At 37.4% G+C, this 26,406-nt stretch overlaps 1 protein-coding gene across 1 annotated transcript in view; it reads left to right on the forward strand.

Moving 5' to 3' along the window:
- The window catches only part of LOC150084136 (diphthine methyltransferase), a 61,054-nt gene that overhangs the window by 24,472 nt on the left and 10,176 nt on the right, over window positions 1-26,406 (forward strand). Inside the window, exon 5 of the mRNA XM_090376129.1 lies at window positions 14,913-14,985. Within this exon, the coding sequence (XP_090232255.1) occupies window positions 14,913-14,985 (73 nt within the window). The remainder of the gene's footprint in view (window positions 1-14,912; window positions 14,986-26,406) is intronic.

Raw genomic sequence — 26,406 nt, forward strand, 5'->3', positions numbered from 1 at the left:
AGGGAGTTAAAGGGTATTTGCTGATATCATTGAATAGGCTTTTGTGGATTCAGAAAAATTAGTAGTGGGAAGCACTGTAAATTTTATTGATAATATATATCAAAGTAACACTTACACACACACATCTCTCAAAGTTATTTGTGTAAGGCTATGTAAGTCAGTGAGTCTTCTGGCATTAGAAAGTTAGTGATGATTCTAAAACAGGAAGCTAAAACTAGGTCAGCAACAGCTTTTTTCTGTCACTCATAATTAGGAGATGATGAGTTTCAATATGGTTGTGTTTTTAAACCATTTTTTGGCAGTGGAACTGTTTTGTGAATTCAGTTTTTTCGTGTGAGCCCAGCACAGGTAGTTCTCGACTTTACAAGTTAATTCGTTCCTAGCGCGTGCTCGTAAAGTGGGAATTTATATCCCATAGACATAAGGTTAAAAATAGGGGTTACATTCTCAACAATAAAATTAGTTAGCTAATTAGTTTATGTTTAAACAATGATTGATTTATTGAAAGAAATGAAAACGTAGCCTGTAAAATCAAACAAATTATAATAATAGAGAAATTATTTACGACTTACAAATGTTAAAGAATGTTTATTCTTCATCATCATCGACTAAATGCACACTCATTAATCACTCATTATTGGCTCGGCAATCGTTGGTTTGTTGCACAAGGAGTCGTCTTCTTCAGAAATGCTTCAAGAGACATTTATTTCCAAGATAATCTTCTCTTTTAATTATAAATTTCACAATTGCATGCATAAGCATTTTTTAATGGCACACACAAATTGCAACTAACACGATTCGCATGGAGTAACAAGTTTATGAAGCTTAAAAAAAAAGGAGTGAAGAGAAGATTCTGAAAATTTTTTATGTATTTTATACGATTGAAGATTTCAGTAAAGGGGAAATATATTTCACCATAATAGCGTAAAAAACCACACAATTCCAGTTATCGGTATTTTCTCAAATGCAAGAAGATAGAGTTTACTACCCGTTTATAATTGCTTGCAGTAACAGAAAAGCCCAATAAATCGGAAAGTGCAAATTGTTTTTATTGTTTTATGGTTGTGACCTCCAAAAATGTGCTTTAGAAAAATATCACAAAGGCGTTTAAAATGGATTCTTATAACGGAACATATGATAACGATGAAAGGGTAGTGCATTTTAATGATTTGAATTGGTAATTAATACAATTTACAAGCCACGCTCATGACCTTTATTTGAACTTAAGGTCACGTTCGTGACCTTAAAAATGACATTTTAGAGAGATAAATAGCTTATTTATACAGCGAAAATTTCAATTTCTGAGACCTTGAAACGAATTACGAAAAAACAATGTGTTATTGGGTTCACATTACGATATTTTAACGAAATGATGGTGTCTCTAAAACTGATTAATATCGTAGAGTGGGGTGCACTCTATTGTATAGCTACACATGTGGTTTGGAATGAGGTATTTATGAATGTTTAACATTCATTTTTTGCAATTGTTCATATTTTCGGTTTTGTTGATACTTGATACTTGGGAAAAAAACTCGTAACCCCGGGAACTCGTAAAGCAAGAACTGCCTGTATATTAAAAAAAAAATTACCATTGTAGAATTAAATAAAAAATCAATAACAAAACATTTGCAGAACCCTTAAGATAACTTTTGTGAACTCCAGAATTCTGCAGGACACACTTTGAAAACCACTGCACTGTGGCATGTACAATGTATTTAGGAAGGATAGACAGGACAGGAAGGGGGGGGGGGAAGTCATGCTAGTTGTCAAAAGCATCGTGTGTGTGTGTGTGTGTGTGTGTTCCCAGATTTAGAAGTAACACATGTTAGAATTGTCTGTGTGATTGATATGAAGTAAAAGGAATCAAAGGAAAAATAAATGTGATATGCTAGAGGCTACTTTGTGGTTTCAGTGGTCATTATTTCCACATGCAAATGGGTTGGGGAGTGAGTGCTATGTTTTGGGAGATTTTAATCTCTCTTTGTGATTGGAGCAATCAGGAGGAAACTCTCTAAGGGGGACAAAACTTTTAAATACATTAGATAACTGTTATTTTTAGCAGCTTGATGAAGAAAAGAATGTCCTATAACTGATCATCACCCACAGTCCAGATGATATCATAGGGTTGACAATACAGGAATCCTTTTTTTTGGAGGAGTGATCATGGAGTGTTAAGGTGAGTGGTGATGAATGATATCTTAGTTGTTAAAGGTGAAACTAGGGGTTTTAATTTCGGGAAAGTAGACTGTGACAGTCATTGACAGTGTCAACTGGGAAGAGAGCATTGGGAGAGAAAGGAGAAAATATAGGCATTTCAGAATAATTTTAAAGCTCTCATCACATCATGGGAAAGCTCTCATCTCACACCACCATTAAGAAGAGGATACCTATAGACTAGTGAATTTAATAGAGCAAAAAAAACACAAAATAATAATAATAAATAGCACTAGTTAGTTGTAGAGTGATGAAAAGCTCTCAAGAGTATAATAAGTTGATCTGTAATAGTACCACAAAAATTATTAGGCTGAGTAAGAAATTGCTAGCTCAGAGAGCAGAGAAGGGATACAAGAATTTTTGCATATATACAGTATAATACAAAAAAGAAAAGTACAAATCGCATTGGATGTTTATATAATGGATCTAGGAGAGTCATTGATAACCCAGCTGACATAGCTGATGAATTGAATGGGTGCTTTCATCAATCTTTACAAATGAAATACCTAAAATCTATCAGTCTCCTAAATTTCACAGGAAGAAGAAACTCCAAAGCTAGTGATTTAGGAATTACAAACGATTGTTTTCTAGAAAAATTGAGCCTAAAGGTAAGTAAGCCTGCCTGGGACGTATTTTTTTTTTTTTTTTTATGTGAACCCCAAACACGAGAGGTATTAGAACCTATAGTACTTAGTACCATGCTTGGGTTGGAAGTTGAGAAGACGAAAGAAGATATTTGTTGACATTGGACTTGAACTTCCGTAGATTGTAATTTTCAGGAAATACGTATGAAGGAAGGTTGTTCCAGAAAACGGCAGTTGAATGAATAAATGAGGAAGATGAAAAGTCGGTTCTGTGGGTTTGAAGTTGAACAGTAAATGGATGTTGGCTGGTGGCGGCACGTGTTCAGACTGTTTTGAAAGAGAGAGCGGGAATTATAGAAGCCAATTCAGAAGAACAGTGCCCATGGAAGTATCTGTAGAAGAGGCATGCAGCAGAAACAGTGCGTCTATGAGAAAGCGAGTGGAGAGACTCTGTTAGAGATGAATCATTAATTAACCTGACTGCCCTCTTCTGAATGGAATCAAGAAGCCTGAGAGAGGTTTTGGGGGCACCACCCCAGATATGGGAACAATATTCCATGGCAGGGCGGATTTGCGATTTATACAGAGTGAGCAGCTGTTTGGAAGAAAAGTAACGCCGAGAGCGAAAGAGAAAACCAAGTTTTTTAGATGCAGAGGAAGCAATATTTGTAATGTGGTTGTGCCAAGAGAGATTAGAAGTCAGGGTAATCCCCAAAAGAGATATATCATTTTGCCTAGAAATCGGAGTGTCACTAAAGATAAGCATAGGAGCAGAAGAATCCTTTTTCCGAGATATAAGACAAGACTGAGTTTTAGAAGGGTTGAAATTAACTAAGTTGTCGTTGCCCCGCTGGAGAATTACCTGAAGATCGGCATTTAAGGAATTGGTAGCAGATTTTCTAGAAGTTGAAGCTGATTGAGCAGGACAAGGTTCTCAAAATGGAAAGTTGAATGCAATGTGCTATCATCGGCAAAACTATGGATAGGATTTCCAGTCAATGGAAGAAGGTCATTGATATACAAGAGGAAAAGAGTGGGGGAAAGAACTGAACCTTGGGCGACACCGGCATTAGTGGAGAAGTTAGAAGACAGAGAGCCGTCTACCATCACCCTCAGTGAGCGATCAGAGAGAAAACTGGATAACCAATTACTAAAAACAGTTGGCAAACCATAAGATGGAAGTTTGTTTAGAAGACCTTTATGCCAAACACGATCAAAAGCCTTTGAGATGCCAAGAGCAACTACTTGTGTTTCACCGAACCTTTCCATTGAATTAGTCCATAAATGGGTAACATAAGCCAGAATATCACCAGTGGATCGACACTGACGGAATCCATACTGGTGATCATTGATCAGACGGAAGGTTTCTAGGTAGTTTAAGAGTTGGCAGTTAATTGATTTCTCCATTACTTTAGAAAGAGTAGAAGTAATTGCAGTGGGACGATAATTGGATGGGAGGGATTTGTCACCCTTTTTAGGAACTGGCTGGATATGAGCAAATTTCCAAGCAGAAGGAAAAACACCTTTGGAGTAAGAAAGTGAAAAAAGGCGGCAAAGAATAGGAGTAAGTTCAGGAGTACAGGTTTTGAGAACAAGTGGAGAAATACCATCAGGACCTGGAGCTTTCTTAGCATCAAGATTCATCAAAATCCTTCTGATATCCTTTTGACGGAAGACCACAGGAGGCATTGAATGGAGCGTGTTGGGAATGGTGGGAGGTGTTTTACCAAGATCATTAATACATGAGCTGGAAGAAAAATGGGATGCTAGCAGGTCAGCTTTATCCTTGGCTGAAGTGACAACAGAACCATCTGGTTTGGACAGAGGTGGGAGCAGAGTTGGGCAAAAGTTGCGGCCAATAGCTTTGGCAAGAGACCAGAATGCTCGGCTACCATTAGGGCAAGAAGCAAGTTTTCTACTCTTAGCCTGTTCAAACTCTAGTTTGGACTTATTAATAACTGCTTTACAATTGTTGTGAGCTTTGGTGTAGGCAGAAAATGAAACTGAAGAATTAGAAACAAGCCAATTACGATATGCAACATTCTTCTCTTGGACAGCCTTAGCACATTTATTGGAAAACCAAGGTTTAGATAAAGGACGAGATTTTAAAGTGGAGTGTGGGATAAAGGATTCCGTTCCTGCAAGAATAATTTCACTGAAACGATCTGAGCAAACGTTGACATCAGAAGTTTTGAAACAGTAATCCGACCAGGGAAAAGAAGAAAAGAAGTCTCGCAGGTCATCCCATTTTGCATTCTTGTAATGCCAAACAACACGAGGTTGGGAATAGCCAAGAGATAAAGGTTCCATTGGAGAAGAGACAATCACCAAGTTGTGATCTGAAGTGCCTAAAGGACCTCTCACTTCGACCGTGTACTTAGAAGGGTTGTTTGATATATACCCAGTTATTTTTAGGGAAACAATAAGGGAGGCCTCAGATCCTTAACCAGTGGTAATGGCTGGTCACCTGACAGGTGATCCCCAAAAATAACGTTACTGCTTTAACTGCTAATCAGTGATTAAAATTATCGTCAAATTTTTACTGCAGTAGTTTCTTAAAGTGATATTTTTATAGTTGTGTGTGAGACCTCTCAGGGATCCCACTACTGTCTGCAACTATTTGCCTTTTTTTTGCTTGAAGAATAGTGGGATACCAGACAAGTACCAATGCAGTGTTTGTTTAAAGTTTCAGGTTACTTGTTTTTCTTTTTCCACTAGTTCCATGAACATCATCAATCTTACCCTAGTTATTCTAGGGTAAAAAGAAAGAAAAATGATTAAGTAAGATTTATTACTGTTTTCACAGATTGGGAAAATGAAACCCAAATGGCTGCTGCACTGCTGAATGCAAGATACATAAATTCAAATTTCATGCAACTGAAATCTGAAAACAAAAGGAATTAATAGTATTGAGTATATATAATGTTTTTTAATTTTATAATAATATGTACAGTATATACATAATCGGTAGAAATATATGAACATGCATATGTTTGAAATTTCATGTACTTAATGGTCTTTTAAACTGGAAAATGGAAGAGACCAAGAAACATATTTCTATTTTGTCTAAAATGGGTTTTTTTTTTTGCAATTTTCAGCAGAATTAATATTTTTTTATTTTTAAAAATAAAAGGTGTAAAATGCAGAGCATGTTTCAGATTTTCAAATTTTCTTTTAAAACTTAAAAAACGTACATACAGTAAGTATTCTAATCCATTAAGGAAATATGAATATTGTTACTGTTTAAGCAGAATGGAAAAAGCCCAAAACATTTTCTGAAAATTAAAAAGAAAGACCTGTCAGGTGATCTGCCACCATTTTTGTTACATTTTGGGCACCACCACTGCTGGATTAATGTTAATTACGAAGACTTCTAATGTATCACTAATCCATAACGGTGGCTCTAAGAATGAATTGGATAGTTACGGAACACTCATTCTGACTTGAGTGGTAGAAAAAATCATCAAGGCAATGATTAAGAATACAACACAAGGTCATCTTTACAAAACTCATATATTTTCAAGGGTATTTCCATACTGCATTTTCAATACAGTATGTCTTTTGTAAAAGGAAATCTTGCATATCTAATCTGATGAACAAGAGGTTTAGCTTTTATTTGGTAAGAAGGAAACTATGAATTCGCATGTCTGTACAACTACGAGGGACATTCAAAAAATAAGTTACACCTGCTGCCATCTCTTGGTATAATTGCGCAACAAATGTGGTGCCTGCATGGAATGGAGTTCTATCGTGTGCCTCCTGGTAGCTGAGTTTCGTTGACGTAGCGGTAACAGTTGTGTAGGAGCAAGCGTTCATGATGGCACATCAGCTAGAATGTTACTCCAAGTTTGAGGTACGCAGAACAGTATGATTTTTGTGGGCAAAACGTCTGAATTGTTCCGAGATTCATTGTGAAATAATGGCAGTGTATGAAGAAAATTCAATGTCGTGTCCAGCCATAGTGAAGTGGTGCCTGCAGTTTGAAAGTGGTCGCACAGAATTGACGTACTGATTGAAAAGGAAAGTCATCAACGTCGACCACTGCACACAACGTGATGCAGGTTGATGAAATGATTCGCAATAATCAAAGACTGACAGTCACAGAAATGCAAAGGAGTTGGATATTTCGATGGGCAGTGTTCATTCCATCGTCCATGAACATCTTGACTATCGCAAATTGTGTGCATGATGGGTTTCTTGTTCACTGACAGATGAACACAAAAGTCAACATTTTCTGTCTTCACCAGCCTTCCTTAAATGCTATTCTGTGGAAGGCCATGAATTCTTACACCGCATCATCACTGGCGATGAAACGTGGGTGCACCATTTCACCCCAGAAATGAAGAGAGCGTCTATGGAATGGAGACACACAACATTGCCTGTGCAGAAGAAGAAGGTGCCTCCCTAGCCAGGTGGGAAGGAACAGCAGTGCGTAGCATACGCTTCTTGATTAGACCGGGGTTCGAGCCCGTCACCACCAAATATGGAGGATGCGGAAAGGTCAGGGAATGACCACTGCATATCCCGGAGCAATATGTCCTTAGTTGCTAATGCTCCTAAAAACCAAAAAACCAAATAACAGCGGAAGAAATTCAAAGTTGCACCATCAGCAGGAAAGGTCATGGCCACTGTTTTTCGACTGTGAAGGAGTTGTTTACATGGAATTTATGGCAAACGACACAACAATTAATGCTGCCTCATACTGCCAAACATTACAGTCTTTGCGAACAGCCATGAAAAACAGGAGGCCTGAAAAGTTAAGCAAAGGTGTTGTTCTCATTCAGGACAATGCCACACCCCACAATGCACGCACAACATGACACTTGCTCCAAAGTTTTGGATGGGAGGTATGGCAACATCCGCCATACAGTCCCTATCTTTTGCCTTGTGATTATCACATCTTCGGCAAGCTGAAAGAACATCTAGGGGGACAACGATTTGCAAATGATAAGCAGGTGCAAACAGCAGTTCGACGGTGGCTGAATGACCAAGGAGTGGATTTCTATCATCAGGGAATCGAACGTTTAGTCACACGTTCCGAGAAGTGTTTACACCAACTCGGTGACTATGTGGAAAAGTAGTACAAGGTATGTTGGGCAATAATGGCCTATAGCTGCCGTTGCACCGTAAAACATACAACAACAACAACAACAGCAAGGTATGTGCTTTCTGTTGCATAATGTTACATACTTCAATAAATGTCTCTTGGGCTACAATGGTCAAGTGTAACTTATTTTTTGAATTACCCTCATATATACTAATTAATGATAAAGTTCTTTATTAACTTAGATACAATCATGATTCCTTACACAGATGATCAGAGGAATCTTACAATAAGCTGTGTCTACTGATAAACAATAATAAAATTCAAACATATGCTATGTAGTAGCAGTACTTGCAAGAAAGCAAGCTTATATAGCATCAGCCCCCTCCCCCTAAAAACAAAAACCTACACAGTTCACTCATCCATACCCTCCAAACATTTGTCTAGTTCTTCCTTGAAGTTATTTAACCCAACTACTTCCACAACAGTAGATGGAAGCCTGTTCCAAAAATCAACCACCTGATGGCTGAAACCAAACTTCTGCAAATCTATTCTGCAACCATCCTTCCTCAACTTGAATTTGTGCCTTCTCATATGTGCAGTCTCAGCAAGTGGAAGAATTCCATTAAAATTCAGCTTACTCAATCCATTCAAGGCTTTAAGCACCTCAATCAGATCTTCCTGCAGGTGCCTAGTTTTGAGATGCTGCAGTTTGCAGAACTGAAGCCTTTTTAGCTAAAAGCACCCTTTTGTTCCCTTCACCAGTCTGGTTGCTCTTCTCTGCACCCATTCCAGCAGATCTACATCCTTCCTAAAATGATGCCTGCAGACCTGTACATAGTACTCAAGATGCAGCTTAACCATGGCCATAACAAAGGGATAATCACTTCATCCCTGCCATCAAAGTTTTTAATATTATTGGCAAAATCCCATGAGCTGTCCTGGCAGCATGTCTGCATGCTCAGAGAATTTCATATCTGACTGCACAGTTACCCCTAGGTCTTTTTCATTCTCCACTACCCTGAATGTAGTATCACATAGTTACTCTGGAGTTACTGCTACCCATATTCATTACCTTGCATTTGTCAATATTAAACTTCAACTGCCATTTCTCAGCCCATTGTCCCAATTTTCCCAGATGACTGTCACTAACCACCCTGCTAACCTTTGTATCATCTGAAAACTTAGACATTAAGCGTGATATACCTTCATCAATATCATTGATAAATATTGAAAAGAATAATGGGCCCAGTATTGAAGTCTGGAGAATTTCAGTAATAACATTAGTCCACAAAGAGCAGTGCCCATTTATAACCACTCTCTGTCTTCTTTTTCTTCTTCTCCCAGTTAATCATCCCTTTATCCATAGAAGTAACTTGCTCCTAATGCCACATTGCTCCAGTTTGTATAACAGTCTTTTATTGCAACAATATCACTGCATTATAGTAACCTATTGAATTGGTTAGACTAGACTGCCTATTAACAAATCCATGCTGTGATAAGAGTATAATTGTATGTCTGTCCAGATGGTCCTGCATTACTTCTTTAACCAGTGATTCCATTATTCTCCCTGGAACAGACGTTAAGCTAACAGTTTCATAGTTACTCATGTCGCCTCTTGATCCCCCTTTATGAATTGGGGATACATTTGCACATTTCCAGTCCATAGGAACCTCCCCTGAATCCAAGGATGCTCTCATAATTATGGCTAAGGGTTTGCTTACCTCCTTTGCCACCTCCCTTAATAATTGTTGAAAGTGGACATAAGAAAGGCACCAGGGGTAGATTCCATCTATCTCAGGTGCCTTTTTTATGTCCATCTTCAACAATTTCTCCTCCACTTTCCTTTTAGTTATCACAAAGCCATTTAGCTCCTCATTAGAGTTTGATAAACTTCTGGTATCACCCATTCTCTAAAGAATTCCTTATGTGTGAATGTAGATGCAAAAATTCAATTTGTCTGCAACCTAAGCAAGTCCATCAACTGTTAACCATTAGACATCAAATGACCTAATGTGATTTAACACTTTCCTTCTATTGTTAAAATAAGCATAGAAGTCTTTGCTGTTTTACACTGCATATGTACAATCCATTCAACTGTATTGTCAGAAGGCTTCCATTACATTAATTTAGTGAAATAATGCAAATATAATAGATAAAAAAAAAACAATTGAAACTAAAAACAAAAATACCAGAAATTAAAAAAAAAAAAAAAAAAAAAAACATTAAATAGTACATAATTGAAACAAAATATAATAAAATTACATTATAAGGCTAGGATTGACAATGACACAGCTGCTCTTTACACACAGAAAGAGAGTCCAATTATGCTGTTGCAACCCCGGGGGCTCACATCTGGTGAGTATGGGCTTGGCAAACCCAGGGTCCTGAGCTGGATATCATCATTCTTCTCTTTCTTGGTGATTCCTTTGTACTTCTCTCTCCCCTCTCTCTCTCTCTCTCTCTCTCTCTCTCTCTCTCTCGTCTCTCTCTCTCGTCTCTCTCTCTCTCTCTCTCTCTCTCTCTCTCTCTCTCTCTCGTCTCTCTCTCTCGGGGTAACTTGCGATTTTTTTTTTTTTTTTTTTTTTTTTTTTTGGCTGGTGTAGCATAAGCCTCAGGCTTCCTTGTACCATATGGCTAATAATAATAAAAACAGAACTTGTCAATAAACCATAGATTCAGATCGATATTCAGCGAGTTGAGTGTATCAAGGTCACATTTGGGGGAGTGTCTATTGAAACTATGTAATCTCTGAATCTATGGAGCTTAGAACATAAGGAGTGGAGGGCTGTGGAGGGCTGGCAACCTCCATCTCACCATGTTCTGAATATTTATATGATCATGTTTAGATGAGCACAGAAGAAGGAATTCTTTTCATTTTCAGCATATGGTCCCTGTGGGCAAGTACCCAAGGTTGGTAGCCAGGTGTGCAGGAGCTGCAGTGTGTAGCACACGCTCCTTGATTAGACCGGGGTTCGAGCCCATGCCCTCCAAATACGGACGATGCGGAAAGGTCAGGGAATGACCACCGCATATCTCCGGAGAAATATGGCCTTAGTTGCTAATGCTCCTAAAAACCAAATAACAAACAAACAAACAAACCCAAGGTTGGAGCAAATTGCAGTCTTGGGTATAGTGTAGGTCTGGTGAGACCACTCATCGATCCATTTCAACACCCAGAATTCCAGACCCCCATATGTTTCTTGAGCATGGTGCAAGAAGTACAGCAAAGTACAGAGTAAATAAATGCTGATACTAATATTAATTATAATAATAATTTATAATGGCAGTGTTATTGTAGCTATTGATTTAATAGTGTTCATATATGAGTAGAATTTATTGGAATAGTATTTAATGAGAATTTGGAATAAGCAGGATTGCTATATTTGTCATATATATACTCATGAGCCAAAATGATATGACCAGAAAATGAGCAAAACATTATGACCAAAACATTTAAGTGTTGTGGGATGCATTACACAACACCTAGTGGCACCACTGACCAGTGAACCATATATAGTGATAGCATGGGTAATAAGTGTCAGTTCGTCAGTACAAAGCGCCTGTGCATAGTGGCATAGCCTCTGAGTTGGGGCACCTCCAGTGGTTTCCACACATCTGTGCCGTTTACTCTGTGTGGTGATACAGTACTCTGTAAAAGCCAAAGGTGTGTTGTTTTGTGAAGTGTAGTGTTGGGTTGTGTTGTGTTGTACTCTGGCCTTTTTCTATGGGGACCAGACAGGAGCCCCACGTTGTCTACTAATCTCTGGGAGGTAGCCAGGTAGTCCCAAAATCTCTGGCAGGTCCTGCCGCCTAATTGCCTGGGCTTTCAGCGGCAAAGCCCAGGCAATATACAGGGTGTCTCAAAAATATTGGTACAAACATTTAGGGGAGGTAGGTAACATTTAAAGGAATGTGAATTGCATAGGAACCCATAACCGGAAACGTCACCGTAAATCGGTACACAGCGCTGTTCATCAGTTTGTGAGAGGGAAAATTTCTGGTTTACTTATTCAAGCAGTAGTTTCTGCACGAAGAGCATGCATCGATATACGAACTGTGAGCGGGCAGACATGCACCTAGTGTATGGATTAGCAGAGGGCAATGAACAAGCCACTCAATGAATTTATGGAGAATGCTTCCCAGACAGACATGTACCGGACTACCATTTGTTTGCGTGTGTGTGCATCAAAATTTGTGTGATTATGGGTCATTTAGAGGTAATAGGAGTAGTGTGGTCAGACCACGTTCGACGCAAACTCCCTCCATGGAAGAAAGTAAGAAAGTGTGTTGAATGTCGTCCATTATAATCCTACTACCAGCACACATGCCATTGCCTCTGCCTTAGGAGTGGCTCGTTGCAGTGTACAGCGTGTCTGGCACCACGATTCCTTATACCCCTTTCATCTCCAAAGGGTTCAGTTACTGCTCCCCCAAGATCATCCTGCACGTGTGGCTTTTGCACAGTGGTTTCTCCAAGAAAGTGTTCAAGACTTGAGTTTTTCAGCCTATGTTTTGTTCATGGATGAGGCTTATTTCATTCGGGAAGGCTTATTCAATCAGCACAATGCTCATGTGTGGGCTCACAACAACCCGCACAGTGTGTACCCCATGCGGCACAACATCGCTTTGCAATAAATGTGTGGGCAGGTATGGTCAGTGACTGCTTAGTCGACCCATACCTGTTACCATCCTGCATGAACTCTGCTAAATATCGGATCTTTCTTGAACAAGTTCTACCAGGGTTACTTGACGATGTTCCAGCAAATGTGAGACACAACATTTGGTTTCAACATGACGGGGCACCTGCCCATTATGGAAGGTGTGTTCGTAACCATTTGAACAGGCATTTTGGGCGTCAATGGATTGGCCGTGGTGGACCTGTTGCCTGGCCCCCACGCTCACCTGATTTATCGAGCTTTGATTTCTTTCTGTGGGGCCCTCAAATCTATCATGCATGTGGAGATGGAAATGGATCTCAGGGCGAGACTCATCTGCGCTGCTGCTACTGTCAAAGAAACTCCAGGTGTGTTCGACCGTGTCCGCCAATCCATGCTGCGTCGGTGTCACTCATGCATCGCGTCTCATGGTGGAACCTTCGAGCATCTGTTGTAACATCATGAAATGCATCCATCTCGTACTCCATTGTTAATATTATGTCAAATAAATGCCACTAATTACTGTCATGTCATTTCTGCTTCTCGTGCCTCTGCTACTACTTTCCCATGACGTTTCCGGTTATGGGTTCCTATGCTATTCACATTCCTTTAGATGTTACCTACCTCCCCTTAACGTTTGTACCAATATTTTTGAGACACTCTGTATAAAAAAAAAAAAGAAAAAGTGAAGTTAGAGTGATGGGGGTTCAGGGTTGAAGAGAAGGGGGAAAAAAGATGGAAGTATGAGGATAAAAGGGAAGGCATCCCCAATTACAATGGAGACAAGACTCCATCAGGCAAAAGGAGGGGAGGGGAAGTGCGATTTGAAAGTAAGCCAGGCAAGAGAGCCCAGCTGATTGCCAGTTAGTGCAATGTCAGGTTTGTATAGATGGTCAAGTCCTTTTTCTATGTTGGGGTTCACTACTGGTGGTTATTGTGGCATCTTCTTACATTTCAGGTGGTGGTGGTCTGTCATTTGGTTGGAGCAGGGTTCTTCTGCCGAAGAGATCCTGTGTGAAATGTGAGAGAGCGTTGTATTTTTCTCTGCTGTCTAGAAGTGATTTTCCTGGTCCTTTGGAATGTAGGTGATCGTGGAGATGAGTATACTCCTAAGGTCATCATATAGAGTGGGCATTCATGGAGTGCCTGTGCAGTGGGGAAAGGGAAAAACCTGATAGAGTTTGATATGGGAAATGATTAGTGGCATTAGGAAAATGGGACCCAGCATCTGAACAACTGCAGGCATTGTTGGCTGTTTGATGGCCACCGTAGTGAAGGACTGGTGAGAATGGTCAAAAGAGGAGCACACAACCACCCAATGTGCTTGCATGGAGAGACCACTTGGTGAAGGTCAAAGTGAACAGTGGTTGGCATGTACTGTCCAGGACAATCTGATGTTCACGATCCTTCAATTAACAGCAGATTACAATCAGAATACACAGAGAAATGTTTCTGAGCACACCATCCAGCGGACACACTTGCAGCCTGCAGATTAGGCAACCTGTGGTTTATGTGCCGTGTTTGACTGACTGACAACATTTCGACCTCCAGTGGGTATGAGAGCATTGTTACTGGTTATTGCATGACTGGAAAAAAGTTGCCTGGTCTAATGAATAAAGGTTATAGCTCCGTCATGCAAATGGACAGATGCATATTTGATGGTGAGCAGCTGAATCAGATTACACAGTTAGGCATAAACAGGCCAGTGGCAGTGGTATCATAGTTTGGGAGATGTTTTCATGGACATCACTGGCCCCTCTCATTCTGATTGAACACACCCTCACTGCCAGATCTTATCTCAGCATTATTTTGGACCAAGTTTTGCTTTATATGGTGCCTATGTATCCAGATGGCATTGGAATCTTTCATCATGACAGCACCCTCACCCTTTGTCACAAAGCCCACCTTGTGCAGAATGGTTGAAAGATTATTTCCAAGCATTTCTTATGCTCCCTTGGCTGCCAAATTTCCCCAACATCAGTTCCACCAACCATTTATGGGATGTGGTGGAATGCAACATTTGCCAGTCCATGTCAGTGCTTCATACCATTGATGAACTCCAGGATGTCCTTCTGTCCAGCTGATCCAAGATACCCAAGAACACCTTCCGTGGCCTCTTGGAGTTGATGCCATGCTGGGTGAAAGTAGTTATCACAGCTAAAGGCAGCCCAAAATCACTATTAAGTAAGTGGTCATAATGTTTTGGCTCATCAGTGTATATCCTCCTCCATTGTTGTTTGGTGATAGGAAGCTGAATTTCTGAAATGCCATCCATCTAAATTCATCTTGAAGTGTCACTAACAAAGAAAATTTTTGAAATTTCGAAATTTCAACCACATCAATTGTATTATAATTATAATATGTGCACATGTAAATAAGCTGATAATATTCTTTTTATTGTAAGTGATCTAGGTGGTGATGATAATTTTTTGAATGGATGGGACATAAGGACATGTTGTGATACACCCATTTTTCATAAAAAAAAGTAAGTTGATCATTTTATATTTATACCAAAAAAAAGTGTGCACAAAATATGTTTTACACACACAATATGACATTATTTATGCAAACTTTTAAAATTTTTATTCTTTCCTTTTGACACAGTAAAATGTTCCTCTAAGTTTTCCTTTTGTATATTACTTTCTATGATAGTTTTGAAAAAGGTATTGATCACTTCTCAGTACAGTACATTGTAGTTATGGTTTGTTTCCTTGTAAATGGTAATAAAAAGAGTGCTAGTAAATAATGTGAGTTGTAATAAGCACTCAGCTATTGTGCTAGGGAATGTAACAAGAATGTGTTTCAAAGCAATACATGTTTTAAATTTAAATATAATTTAATAATGAACCATAAATTTTAGAAATTTAATTATGAGAGAGAGAGAGAGAGAGACAAAATCTTTATTGCAACCTAAGAAAAATATGGTTACAAAGAACTTAATGTTGAAACTGACCTGTCACGGCATGCAGTCCAGGGGTTAACAATGCCAAGACATACAAAGTGAAATAAACTAAAAAAAAAAAGGTCAGTCCAACTGATGTCATTGCATGGAAAACACCTTCTTTCTATATCTTTTATCACATGTGAATTTGTTAAGGTCAGCATCAAGTTTGTAGATCTGGGAGAGCATCTGAAAAGGGAGGAATTGATCTGTTAGGAAAAGTCTCTAATTCTGGGTGGCCCAATCTAGGAGTAGTTTGCAAGGCAGAGATAGGGATTCTCCAGCAGCATGTATCTCATATGGATGGTTCGGAGATAAGTTCCACAACCCTTTTTGCCGAGGCGACGCTGGGCAATGGGCAGATGGTATCTCATATGGATGGTTCCTATTGCATCTGCTGAGACATAGCAGATGCAATAGGAACCTTTGCTTTTGTTAAGAACCAACGGCATTAGCAAATGCAATGGGAACCCCCATTGCATTTGCTAATGCTGTTGTTCTACCTTGTGGTGGCAGATTGAATTTCCAATTGGCACATTTCGGTAGCCAATATTCAGATTCAGATGCAATGAGAGGCTTTTTAGTTGTTTGGATGGCAGAAGAGTTGTTTGGATAACTTCCAAGTACAGGGATTTTCCGGTAGGCTGACAGGTTGCAAGTAACAACCAGTTTCATCAAAAACTCTGCAACAGATATGTATGAAATGTTAAAAACTGTGTATGGTGATGAAATGTTAAAAATGTCGCACCAGTGTGTTTGAAGGATACAAGTGGTTTAAAGACAGATGGATGTAAGGATGTTTGCAATGACCCAAGAAGTGGGCATAAATCAACCTCTCAAAATAAGGATAGAATTGCAAATGTTCAAGAAATGGAGGCAAGAGATCATAATTTGATCCTCAGAACGATCTCTAATGAGTTGGATATGAATGAGATGTTTCGTCAAATTCTGCATGAAGATTTATGGAAAAGGAAGGAAGGAATGTGCAAAATTTGTGCCTCGTGGACAAGCAGAACTAGTGAAGAGTTCTTTTTATGGTGAAGAGTGTGAAGACTCCATCCAGACTTATCAGGATAATCCTTATTTTCTCGAATGTATTGTCACTGGAGATGAGTGTCAAGTGTTTCAGTACCACCCAGATGTGAAGCATCAGAGCATGCGATGGACTTCAAAGTTTCACTTACCTTGTAATTCACAAGGAATTTGTACCTAAAGGGTCTCCCCTTTAGGTACAAATTCCTTGAGAGAGAGTCAATACTGCATTCTAGGTGCTTCAGAAATTATTGAACCAGGTGATTCAAAGACTGATATGAAGCACATTTCTTGTAATTTTGAAAGGCAGCTAATTTTGCACAACAGACATTTCTATTGAAACATGATCTTGTACAGATCAGTCTGCTCTATTCTCCTGATCTAGCACTAATGGACTTCCTCTTTCCCAAGGCGAAAACTGTTCTTAAAGGAAAGCAATTTCAGAGTGTTGAGGACATAAAGAAAAATGTAATCACGAAACTCTACCTCATCTCTTCGGATGCTTGCACAGACTTTTCAGAAACTTTTAAAACAATAATAAGCACATTCAATCAAGGGATGATTACTTTGAATAAAATAAAACCATTTTTGAGCTCTGTTACTTTATGTTCTTTTTTTGCAGCAGTCCTGGAACTTGATTACCACACCTCATATAGTTATTTTATTTTACTTTATTGGTTAAAGCAGAAGTTTTATCAAAAAAATTTAAGTTGGTATATATCAATATTTAATTTCAAAATAAGAAATAATAGCTAATAAAACTGTATGTATAAATATTTACATCTAAAAACATGTAAAATATAACAAATAAAAATATAAAATATATCTAAGCTTCAGAAAATTACAATAAAAATATCTATAAAGTTACCTTTAACTTGAGGCAATATATGGTGTGCACCAAAAGTCCTAATTATCCTCATTACCATTAGTTCATTCTGCTGTGCATTTTCTCTTTGTATCTGTGATTTTAGTCATAGATATAAATACACATAGTTCTCGTGATACCATTACTGATTTTACTTGAGTAAATCTAATGAAGTGCATCCAGTTGACGTGGGTGGACAGTGCAATGTTGAGTCAGTTTGGTGTGACATAAACACTGGGAAAGGGAAAATGAGAGTAGGAGTGTGTTATAGGCCTAATGACTCTGATGAGTACAACAAATAATTGTGCAGAGAAATAGAGTGAGCCAATAAATCAGAATGTCTTGTAATGGGGAATTTTAACTTTCCAGATATTAACTGGAACTTGTGGGTTGGTCGCTTGCATGCTAGCAAAACTTTTGTGGATTTATTGGAGGATTGTTTCCTACAGCAACATGTTCGAGGGGCAACCAGAGGGGGTAATACTCTTGATCTGATTATCAGAGGAGATAACTCATGCATTAGGAATTTGCAGATAATTGGAGGACTGTTTCCTACAGCAACATGTTCGAGGGGCAACCAGAGGGGGTAATACTCTTGATCTGATTATCAGTGGAGATGACTTGTGCATTAGGAATTTGCAGATAAAGGAACCACTAGGTGACAATAATCGCAGTCTACTGATGTGCGATTTACTTAAAGATGTAACTGCTATTAAGGGTAAAGGGAAGGGTTTTTGTTTTTTTTAAAGGTGACTACAGTGGTCTCAGGCAGTTTTTGAATTCTGTATAGTGGAATCAACTGATGATGTTAAAAACAGTGAATTCTAAATGTGAGGCCTTCGGGGAATTAATCGTGGAAGCTACTAGGCTTTTCATACCAACTAAGACTCTTCAAGATTTAGGCCTAAATGGATGTCAGATGAACTAATGAGGCTTGTGGAGAGAAGAAAAATATGTGGGATGCATATAAATTAGCGGGTGACACAGAAGCCTATAGCAGGCATAAGTTACTGTGTAATCAAGTCACAAAGGGAGTTAGGCAAGTGAAGGCTGATTATGAGAAATCCTTGACAAAGAATGCAAAGAAAAACAAAGACTTCTTTACTTATGTAAACTCCAGAAGGAAGAGGATGAATTAGATTGGTCCACTTGATGTTGGTGGTTCGACTGTTGATGATCCTGCTCAAATAGCTGACAAACTGAATGAGTATTTTGCATCTACATTCACACATGAGGAATTCTGTAAGGAAGGGGAGGATAGAAGTTTACTAAACTCTAACAGGAGGCTAAATGATTTTGTAATAACAGAGAGCAAAGTGGAGGAGAAATTGTTAAATTTAAACATAAAAAAGGCACCTGGGGCAGATGGAATCTATCCAGTTATATGGAAGGAGGCAATGAGGGAAGTAAGCAAACCCTTAGCCATAATTATGAGAGCATCCTTTGATTCAGGGAAGGTCCCCATGGACTGGAGATGTCCAAATGTATCCTCAATTCACAAAGGGGGTTCAAAGGGTGATGTAAATAATTATAGACCTGTTAGTTTAACGTTTGTTCCACAGAAAATAATGAGGTCACTGGTTAAAGAAGTGATGTAGGATCACCTAGACAAGAATGCAGTAATAGTTCAGACAAAGCATGGGTTTGTTGAGGGGAAGTCTTGCTTGTCTGTCTGACCAATTTGATTGGATACTACGATGTGGTTACAAAGTAACTGGATGCAAAAAATAATTTTGATATCATATACTTGGATTTCAGGAAAGCTTTTGATACTGTTGCACATGGAAGACTGCTATACAAATTGGAGAGGTATAGCATTAAGGGCAAGTTGCTGCAATGGATAAAGGGATGGTTAAGTGGGGGATGGCAGAGAGTGGTAATAAATGGACACTGCTCTACGCGGACTAATGTTATTAGTGGAGTCACCCAGGGTTTGGTACTGGCCCCATTGTTTTGTGTATTTATTAATGATATTGATGAAGGTATATCAGGCTTAATGTCCAAGTTTGCAGATGATACAAAGGTTGGCAGGGTTGTTAATGATAGTAAAGACAGTATGCTACTGCAACAGGATCTAGAAAAATTAGGTAGATGGGCTGAGAAGTGGCAACTGAAGTTTCATATTGACAAATGCAAAGTACTGCATATGGTTGCAGTAACCCAAGAGAAATGTACCAACTGTGTGGTACTACACTCAGGGAGGTGGAGAATGAAAAAGACCTTGGGGTTATTGTATATGCTGTTCTTTGAGCAGTGCAGAGGGGCTGCCAGAGCAGGTCATGGAGTTTCATCAATGATATATACGAATTTTGCTAGCAGAGACATGGAGGTGATTATACCTTTGTATAAGGCAATGGTCAGGCCACACCTTGAGTACTGCATACATGTTTGGGGGCCTCATTTTAGGAAGGATGTAGAGTTGCTAGAATGACTACAGAGAAGGACAAAAAGATTGGTGAGAAGAACAAAGGAGTTCTCTTACCGGGAGAGGATTAAATTTTGTAAGTTACAGCACTTGGAGACTAGGCACCTGCAAGGTTATCTGATTGAGGGGTACGAGGCCTTGAATGGGCTCATTGCTGATGGGATACTTCCACTTGCTGAGATTAAGAACCTGAGCAGAGATTCAAATTGGGGAAAGACAGTTGTAGAATAGATGTGCGGAAGTTTTCCATTAGCAAGCTGGTAGTTGATTGCTGCAATAGATTTCCATCTGTTGTTGTGGAAGTTGATAGCTTAAATAAATTTAAGGCTAAACTAGACAAACATCTGGATGGGTGAAATAGGAAGGATTTTTTTTTTTTTTTTTTTTTTAGCTGATGCTTGAAAAAGCATCAGCTAAAAAAAGCTTGCTATAAGCTTGCTTTCTTGCATCATATGCCTCAACTAATGCTAAATAGTAATTTTATGTAAGTAAAAAGTGCATTAATTTAGCTTCCTTGGCATAGTATGCTAAGGAAGCTCAATTAATGCACTAGTGACAATCAGCAGACATTATTCAGAGATAACCTCAATTATTTTTAATAAAATCATAATAAAAAAGCAGCTTTGTGCTGAAGGTGGAATTGAACTATGTTTATCATAACAGGAAACATATGTGGAAACCACTGCACTATATATTAAAACTCTGTTGCTATAATACAAAGTTGTTATATTTTTAATGTGTAGAGGTCACCTACACATCAGTCCTTCTGGACAACAGTCCAGAAGGACTGATGTGTACTATCAACTTCCCATTCTCTGTTTTCTTCTCTGCTACCTTATTTTTTGTTATATCTTCAGCCCCAGCCAATGTACACTCTCTTTCCTTGAACGTTTTCCTGACACCATCATTGCACACTTTCATGGTATGCCTGCAAGCCTATCACCATTTATTTTTGCTTTGAATATTTGTTTAGCCAATTTCCCATCTTCTGTCCTTTCTACATACCTATACCATCTTAAGTTTGCTTCATTTACCTCTGATTGAATATTTGTTATCCTAAGATAGTTTTCTTATTTGTAATATGGTCTTGCCTTTGCTTCTGTCAGTTAGTTCCATTGATTTTTTCTTTTATTTTTTTCAGCTTTCAGCTCCATAGGTTAAAACGGGCTTAAAAATGTGTTATAAACAGCTAATTGTGTCTTTTAGATAATTTCTGCACTTCTTGTTTAGCTTATTCTCTTGTTGATTTCCATGTGTAATATTAATAAACAATATGAGGAGATGCACTGATGTTTTCTGTTCACAAAGGTGACTAAAAGGATGAAATGAGCAATTACAGATCTGTCAGTCTGATTTAAAGGCCAAGGAAGATTGTAGAATCCTTAGTTAAAAATGTAGTATAAATCATTTGGATAGGTTTGTTTGTTTGTTATTTGGTTTTTAGGAGCATTAGCAACTAAGGCCATATTGCTCCGGGAATATGAGGTGGTCATTCCCTGACCTTTTCGCATCCTCCATATTTGGTGGTGACGGGCTCAAACCCCCGTCTAATCAAGAAGCGTGTGCTACGCACTGCTGCTCTTTTCCACCTGGCTACAGAGGTGCCTGTTTGCATAGGTATAGAACTATAAGGAGTCATAACACGGTTTTGTGAAGGTTGCATCATGTTTGGCTAATGTAATTAGTTACTATGAGATTGTCAGTGAATAACTGGATATAAAGAATAACTCTAATGTCATTTACTTAGATTTCAGTAAAGCTTTTGATGTAGTCCTACATGAACAATTGTATAAATTGGAGCAGTTTGGCAAGGACAAGTTACTACTATGGATAAAAGGATTTTTAAATGATTGGAGACAGAGAGTAGTCCCACAAGGTTCAGTTCTTGGCCTCTTATTGTTTCTAATATTCATTAATGATATTAACATAGATATTTCAACTTTGCTGAAAATACAAAGGTGAGCAGGGTAGTTAATTGCAGAAATCAGGTTATGCTACCTCAACAAGACTTGGGCTGAAAAATGGCAACTGAGGTTTGACATTGGAAATGCATGGTCTTGAATCTGGGTAGCAGTAACCTAGAGTAATGTACCACTTGAGTAATACCAAGCTGTAGACAGGGACTTGGGAGTAACTACAATCCGAAGTTTGGAGTAATTATACAGTTTGAATCCGAATAGTGTAGACAGGCTGCTTACAGCTTATTGGTTTTTTTTTTTTTTTCAATGATATATAAAATATATATTTCCATAGAAATAAATAGGTGATTATTCCATTATAAAGCAATGTAATTCTTAGAACCTGTCGGAAAGAGTTTTTCTTTTATTTCTTACTCAGCTTTCAGCTCCATAGGTTAAAACATTCTTAAAAATATGTTATAAACAGCTAATTTTGTCTTTTAGATAATTTCTGCACTTCTTGTTTAGCTTATTCTCTTGTTGACTTCCATGTGTAATATTAATAAACAATATGTGGCATACACAGGAGGGTATAAATTTAAATAGAAAGGTGGATAATTATTGAATAAATGCTTCATATTTTTCCTTTAGCTAAAGAATGATTGACTGTTGGAATAAACTCTCACCTGCTCTTGTGGAGGGTGCAAGTTTATCTAAATTTAAGGAATGGAGTTGGATAAATACTTGAAAGAAATGGGTAATTGAAGTGAGGGATGGTAACATTGGTTACTTCTTTTTTTTATTTAATTTAAATTTGATTTATATCATTATTTTTATTTATCTGGTGCTACATAAGCTTGCTTCCTTGCATCATTTTGCTGATACTAATAATAATACTAATATACAAAATTATTAATGTTCAAATATTTTGATTATTTACACAAAAAATATTATATTTTAGGCAGATATTTTAGCCTTCTTACACTTTATATTCCAACGGTGATTTATTAGTTTTATTTGACCAAAATTTCTTTTAGTTTTTTTAACTGCTTCTTTAACTTCTTGAGTTCACCATTGAATTTCCTGTATTTAGAGACCTCTCCACTTACCTCTTTTGTAGCTTCCACTAAAGTTCTCTTAAATTTTCGCCATTTTTCATCTAAAGTGATGTTAACATCAGGTATGTCATTTAACTTTTAGGTGGTGCCTCCGTAGCCAGGTGGGCAGGAGCAGCAGTGCGTAGCACATGCTTCTTGATTAGACCGGGGTTCGAGCCCGTGCACCAAATACGGAGGATGCAGAAAGGTCAGGGAATGACCACCACATATCCCCGGAGCAATATGGCCTTAGTTCCTAATGCTCCTAAAAAAAAAAAAATAATAACAAATTTAAATTTTAAGCAAAAGGTTTTCTATGGTGGTTGGCAAATTTGAGAGCTTTTCAATTTTTATCCATTTAAGCACTTTTTGTACAGTGAAGACCCCTTTATCCAGCATCTCAAAACTTGAATATCCACTGTGATTTTTTTTTTTAATACATTTTTCTAAAATCTTATTGAGTTTGCTGTTCTCTAGCTTGCCACAACTTGGTATGTATAGAAAAATGTACATAGCTATTATTAATCAAATTGTATCATAAAAACTTGAAAAGCAAGTTTAAGAACACCATTGGCAATGGGAAAATAAGCACTACATCTCTTTGGCATTGGGCCATCATTATATAATATTCATAGTTGCCAACTTTTGACTTCCAAAAAAGCTGGAGATCAGGCAATTATAAGCAGGAAGAAAACAGGAGGTTTTTTAATGTCTACACTGCACTGACATTTAGTCAGTGAAATTAGAAATTAATTTAACTGACAAAATACATTTTATATCAAACTACAGCTATAAGAGTGTTTACCAGTTTAGTATGCTTTTGAACATTAACATACCTAACATTTTTCTGTCTGTGGATTTTCATGTGGTTTGTCTATTAGACCTCAACTAATTATGATTTCTTCAAGGAAGATATGATAGCAGACTTTGCATATCTTCAGAAATATTGATCAAAGTTCTGTCTATAACAATGGCACTACTGTTCAGGCTTGGCTGATAAGAGTATTTCCAAAACTACACCAGAAAGATCTAAATACAATTTTTTTTTTTCACATGGTTAAATATTCTTTGATACTCAGTATTGCTGTGAGAAATAATTAAAATTCCATGGATGACTTCAAATAACTTGTTATATTTCATGCTTCCATGTGCACTTGTCAGTACTCAGACCAAGGATTACTGTACATTCAGTTCTTTCTTCTTTGATAATAGTCTGGTAGGTTCTCACATTGAAAATGACAGAACCAAAAATATCTATTTTATTACCTTCAGTTATTTTGCAAAAGTAATTCATTTCAATTTAGTTGATAAAAATATTCTCAAATAGCATTACCAGGTGAACTGGTTCTCCAAATATGATTAAAGTTAAATATTATTTAACTTAATGGTTTCAATAACCCTGAACAATATTCTATCTATGAATTCTGTTTGGAACTAACAGATTTCTTGACTGTCATAAGGAAATCAGATAATTGGAGAATCAGATAATAATTCACAATAGAAAGTTAGCTGGCTGCTAGACTGTCTCCAATCTACCAAACTTATTTATTCACAAAATCATATAGCTTCTGCCTTGAGTATAACTTGCAGTAACTTTTTTTTCTTTTTTTTTTTTTCCATATGTATAAAACACTTTATGGTAAAGTTTTGACAGTCAATACATATTGTCTCTGCACTTGTCACTCATTGGTCTTTTATAATTGTAATTGACAAGGAAGGTGGCCTTTACTATTTGACAGAGAGGATGGTGTTTTGGCTAATATTTCTAGACTCTATCAGCAGTGTGAGATAGGAGTTGAAAATGTGTAATTTATTTTGTTTGAAAATAAATCCTTTTAATCAACTTTTAAGTTCTTTTATTAATCTTTATTCCTTTCTAAACTGAGAGAGGAATAATCCTTGGACCATATCTTATGTGTTGCATTGGAATTTAAAACCTGTGAATTTTTAATAGCTAACTGAACAATTGTGGGGAACTATTCTCAGATGTTTATCAAGGCCACATTTGATAACAAAAATTAGGGGGGGGAAAAAGAATTTTTTTTAAAAATTCTGATTTAAATATAGTTTTACAATTTTTTGTGAAAAGAAAAGATGGAGAAGATGGTGTTCTTGAAATAAAAAAGGACAGAAAAACTATGGTACTAGCTCTAGTACGAATGATAAGTTGTAGAAAGGGGGTCAAATCAAGTCAAAAAAGACTGATTCTCCATCATAAATATGGAGTTGGCAGCTGTGCACATTTATTCTGCAACTATCCTTTTTCAATCCAGTTTAAATTTTTATTTGTCATAACTGGAATGTATGCAAATTACACATAGAAGCAATGGTAGGGTATTATTACCTATATAAATAAATACTTGTAATAAGACTGTTATTAACAGGTAATACCATATTTGGCATTACATAGTTTTTATAAAGACTGATATTTTGAGGTGTTTCAAATTGTATAAAGAGGTTTAGTGGTAATGAAGTGGCACATGTTTCTGTAGCTGACAATTTCGCCGGTTGGCTGACAACAACAACAACAACACCGGCTACTCCGTCTTTCATGCTCGAATCCTGCCCGGTGCAACAGATTTCTCCAAACTTTCAGTCTTTTAGAACAGTGAACAGAGTGCTCTTTGGGATGCTGAACTGTTTGGTGATGTCAGCCTTAGAATGCATCAGCTTGCAAATGGCAAAACTATCTGCTTTCTTGGAGCCATACCAATAAACATACACATGTAATGAAATTAACATTAGCCAATGTTCATTCCATTACCGCAATGCAAGAAAAGAGAAATGGGAAATCCTGACCATGAGAAATGAATTCTCATGGTCAGGCTGAAAGCTTGTAAATTACTTCAATATATTTGAAGCTTTCTGTTATTTTTAAATGCAAATATTGTAATAAAAAAAGTAAAAATTCAGATTAAGAGGTAGAAATTTATGATCATTTTAGAGAAATTCTTTTATTTTCAGTGTTGTTGTACTGAATGTAAAATGGTATTAGGTTAATGAGATTGTGGTTAATTGGCTGGGACCAGCCATATAGGGACATTATAATGTGTTGGGACGTTAAAAAGAGGGTCACTATAAAGAGCTTCGACTGTAATATTTTTTTGTGTGATTTCAAAAATTAATTAAATTTTCACAGCAACTGAGCTTTCCGATCTTTTTTACTTTTTCTGTATAGCTGTCTTTTGACGCCTTTGCTATCTTGGTGAAAGAAAAAAAGGATCAGAAGACTTCTAAAATATTTCTATCTGAAGTTTCATATGTTATAGGCAAGAAAAGATTGGTTTCTTGTAGAAATTATCTTTTTTTATTTTAGAACTGCTTTTGAGAGAATTTTCTTCTTAGTCGACTTCTTTTGCCTGGTCTTGTCAAATTTTTTTGTGTGATTTAAAAAATTAAAAGCTCAAGACTTTTACAGTTCAATCTCAGTATAATGTGGGTGTTGGGAGATAACTTGAACACACAATTTTAAGGAGAAAGTCATAATTCAGTGGTGCTGTAATAATTCATATATTTACATACCTTGTGATTTATTACAATTAGTACATCCACTGGCATTTGAAACAGTTAACAATGTTGGTAATTTTCTTTGACTACAGTTGTCCATCTTCCTCTGCTTGTCCTTTAAAAAAAAGAATTCACCCTAGA

The sequence above is a fragment of the Mastigoproctus giganteus genome, chromosome 6 (assembly GCF_048544385.1).
Source record: "Mastigoproctus giganteus isolate SK-2022 chromosome 6, ASM4854438v1, whole genome shotgun sequence".
NCBI classification, from domain to species: Eukaryota; Metazoa; Arthropoda; class Arachnida; order Uropygi; family Thelyphonidae; genus Mastigoproctus; species Mastigoproctus giganteus.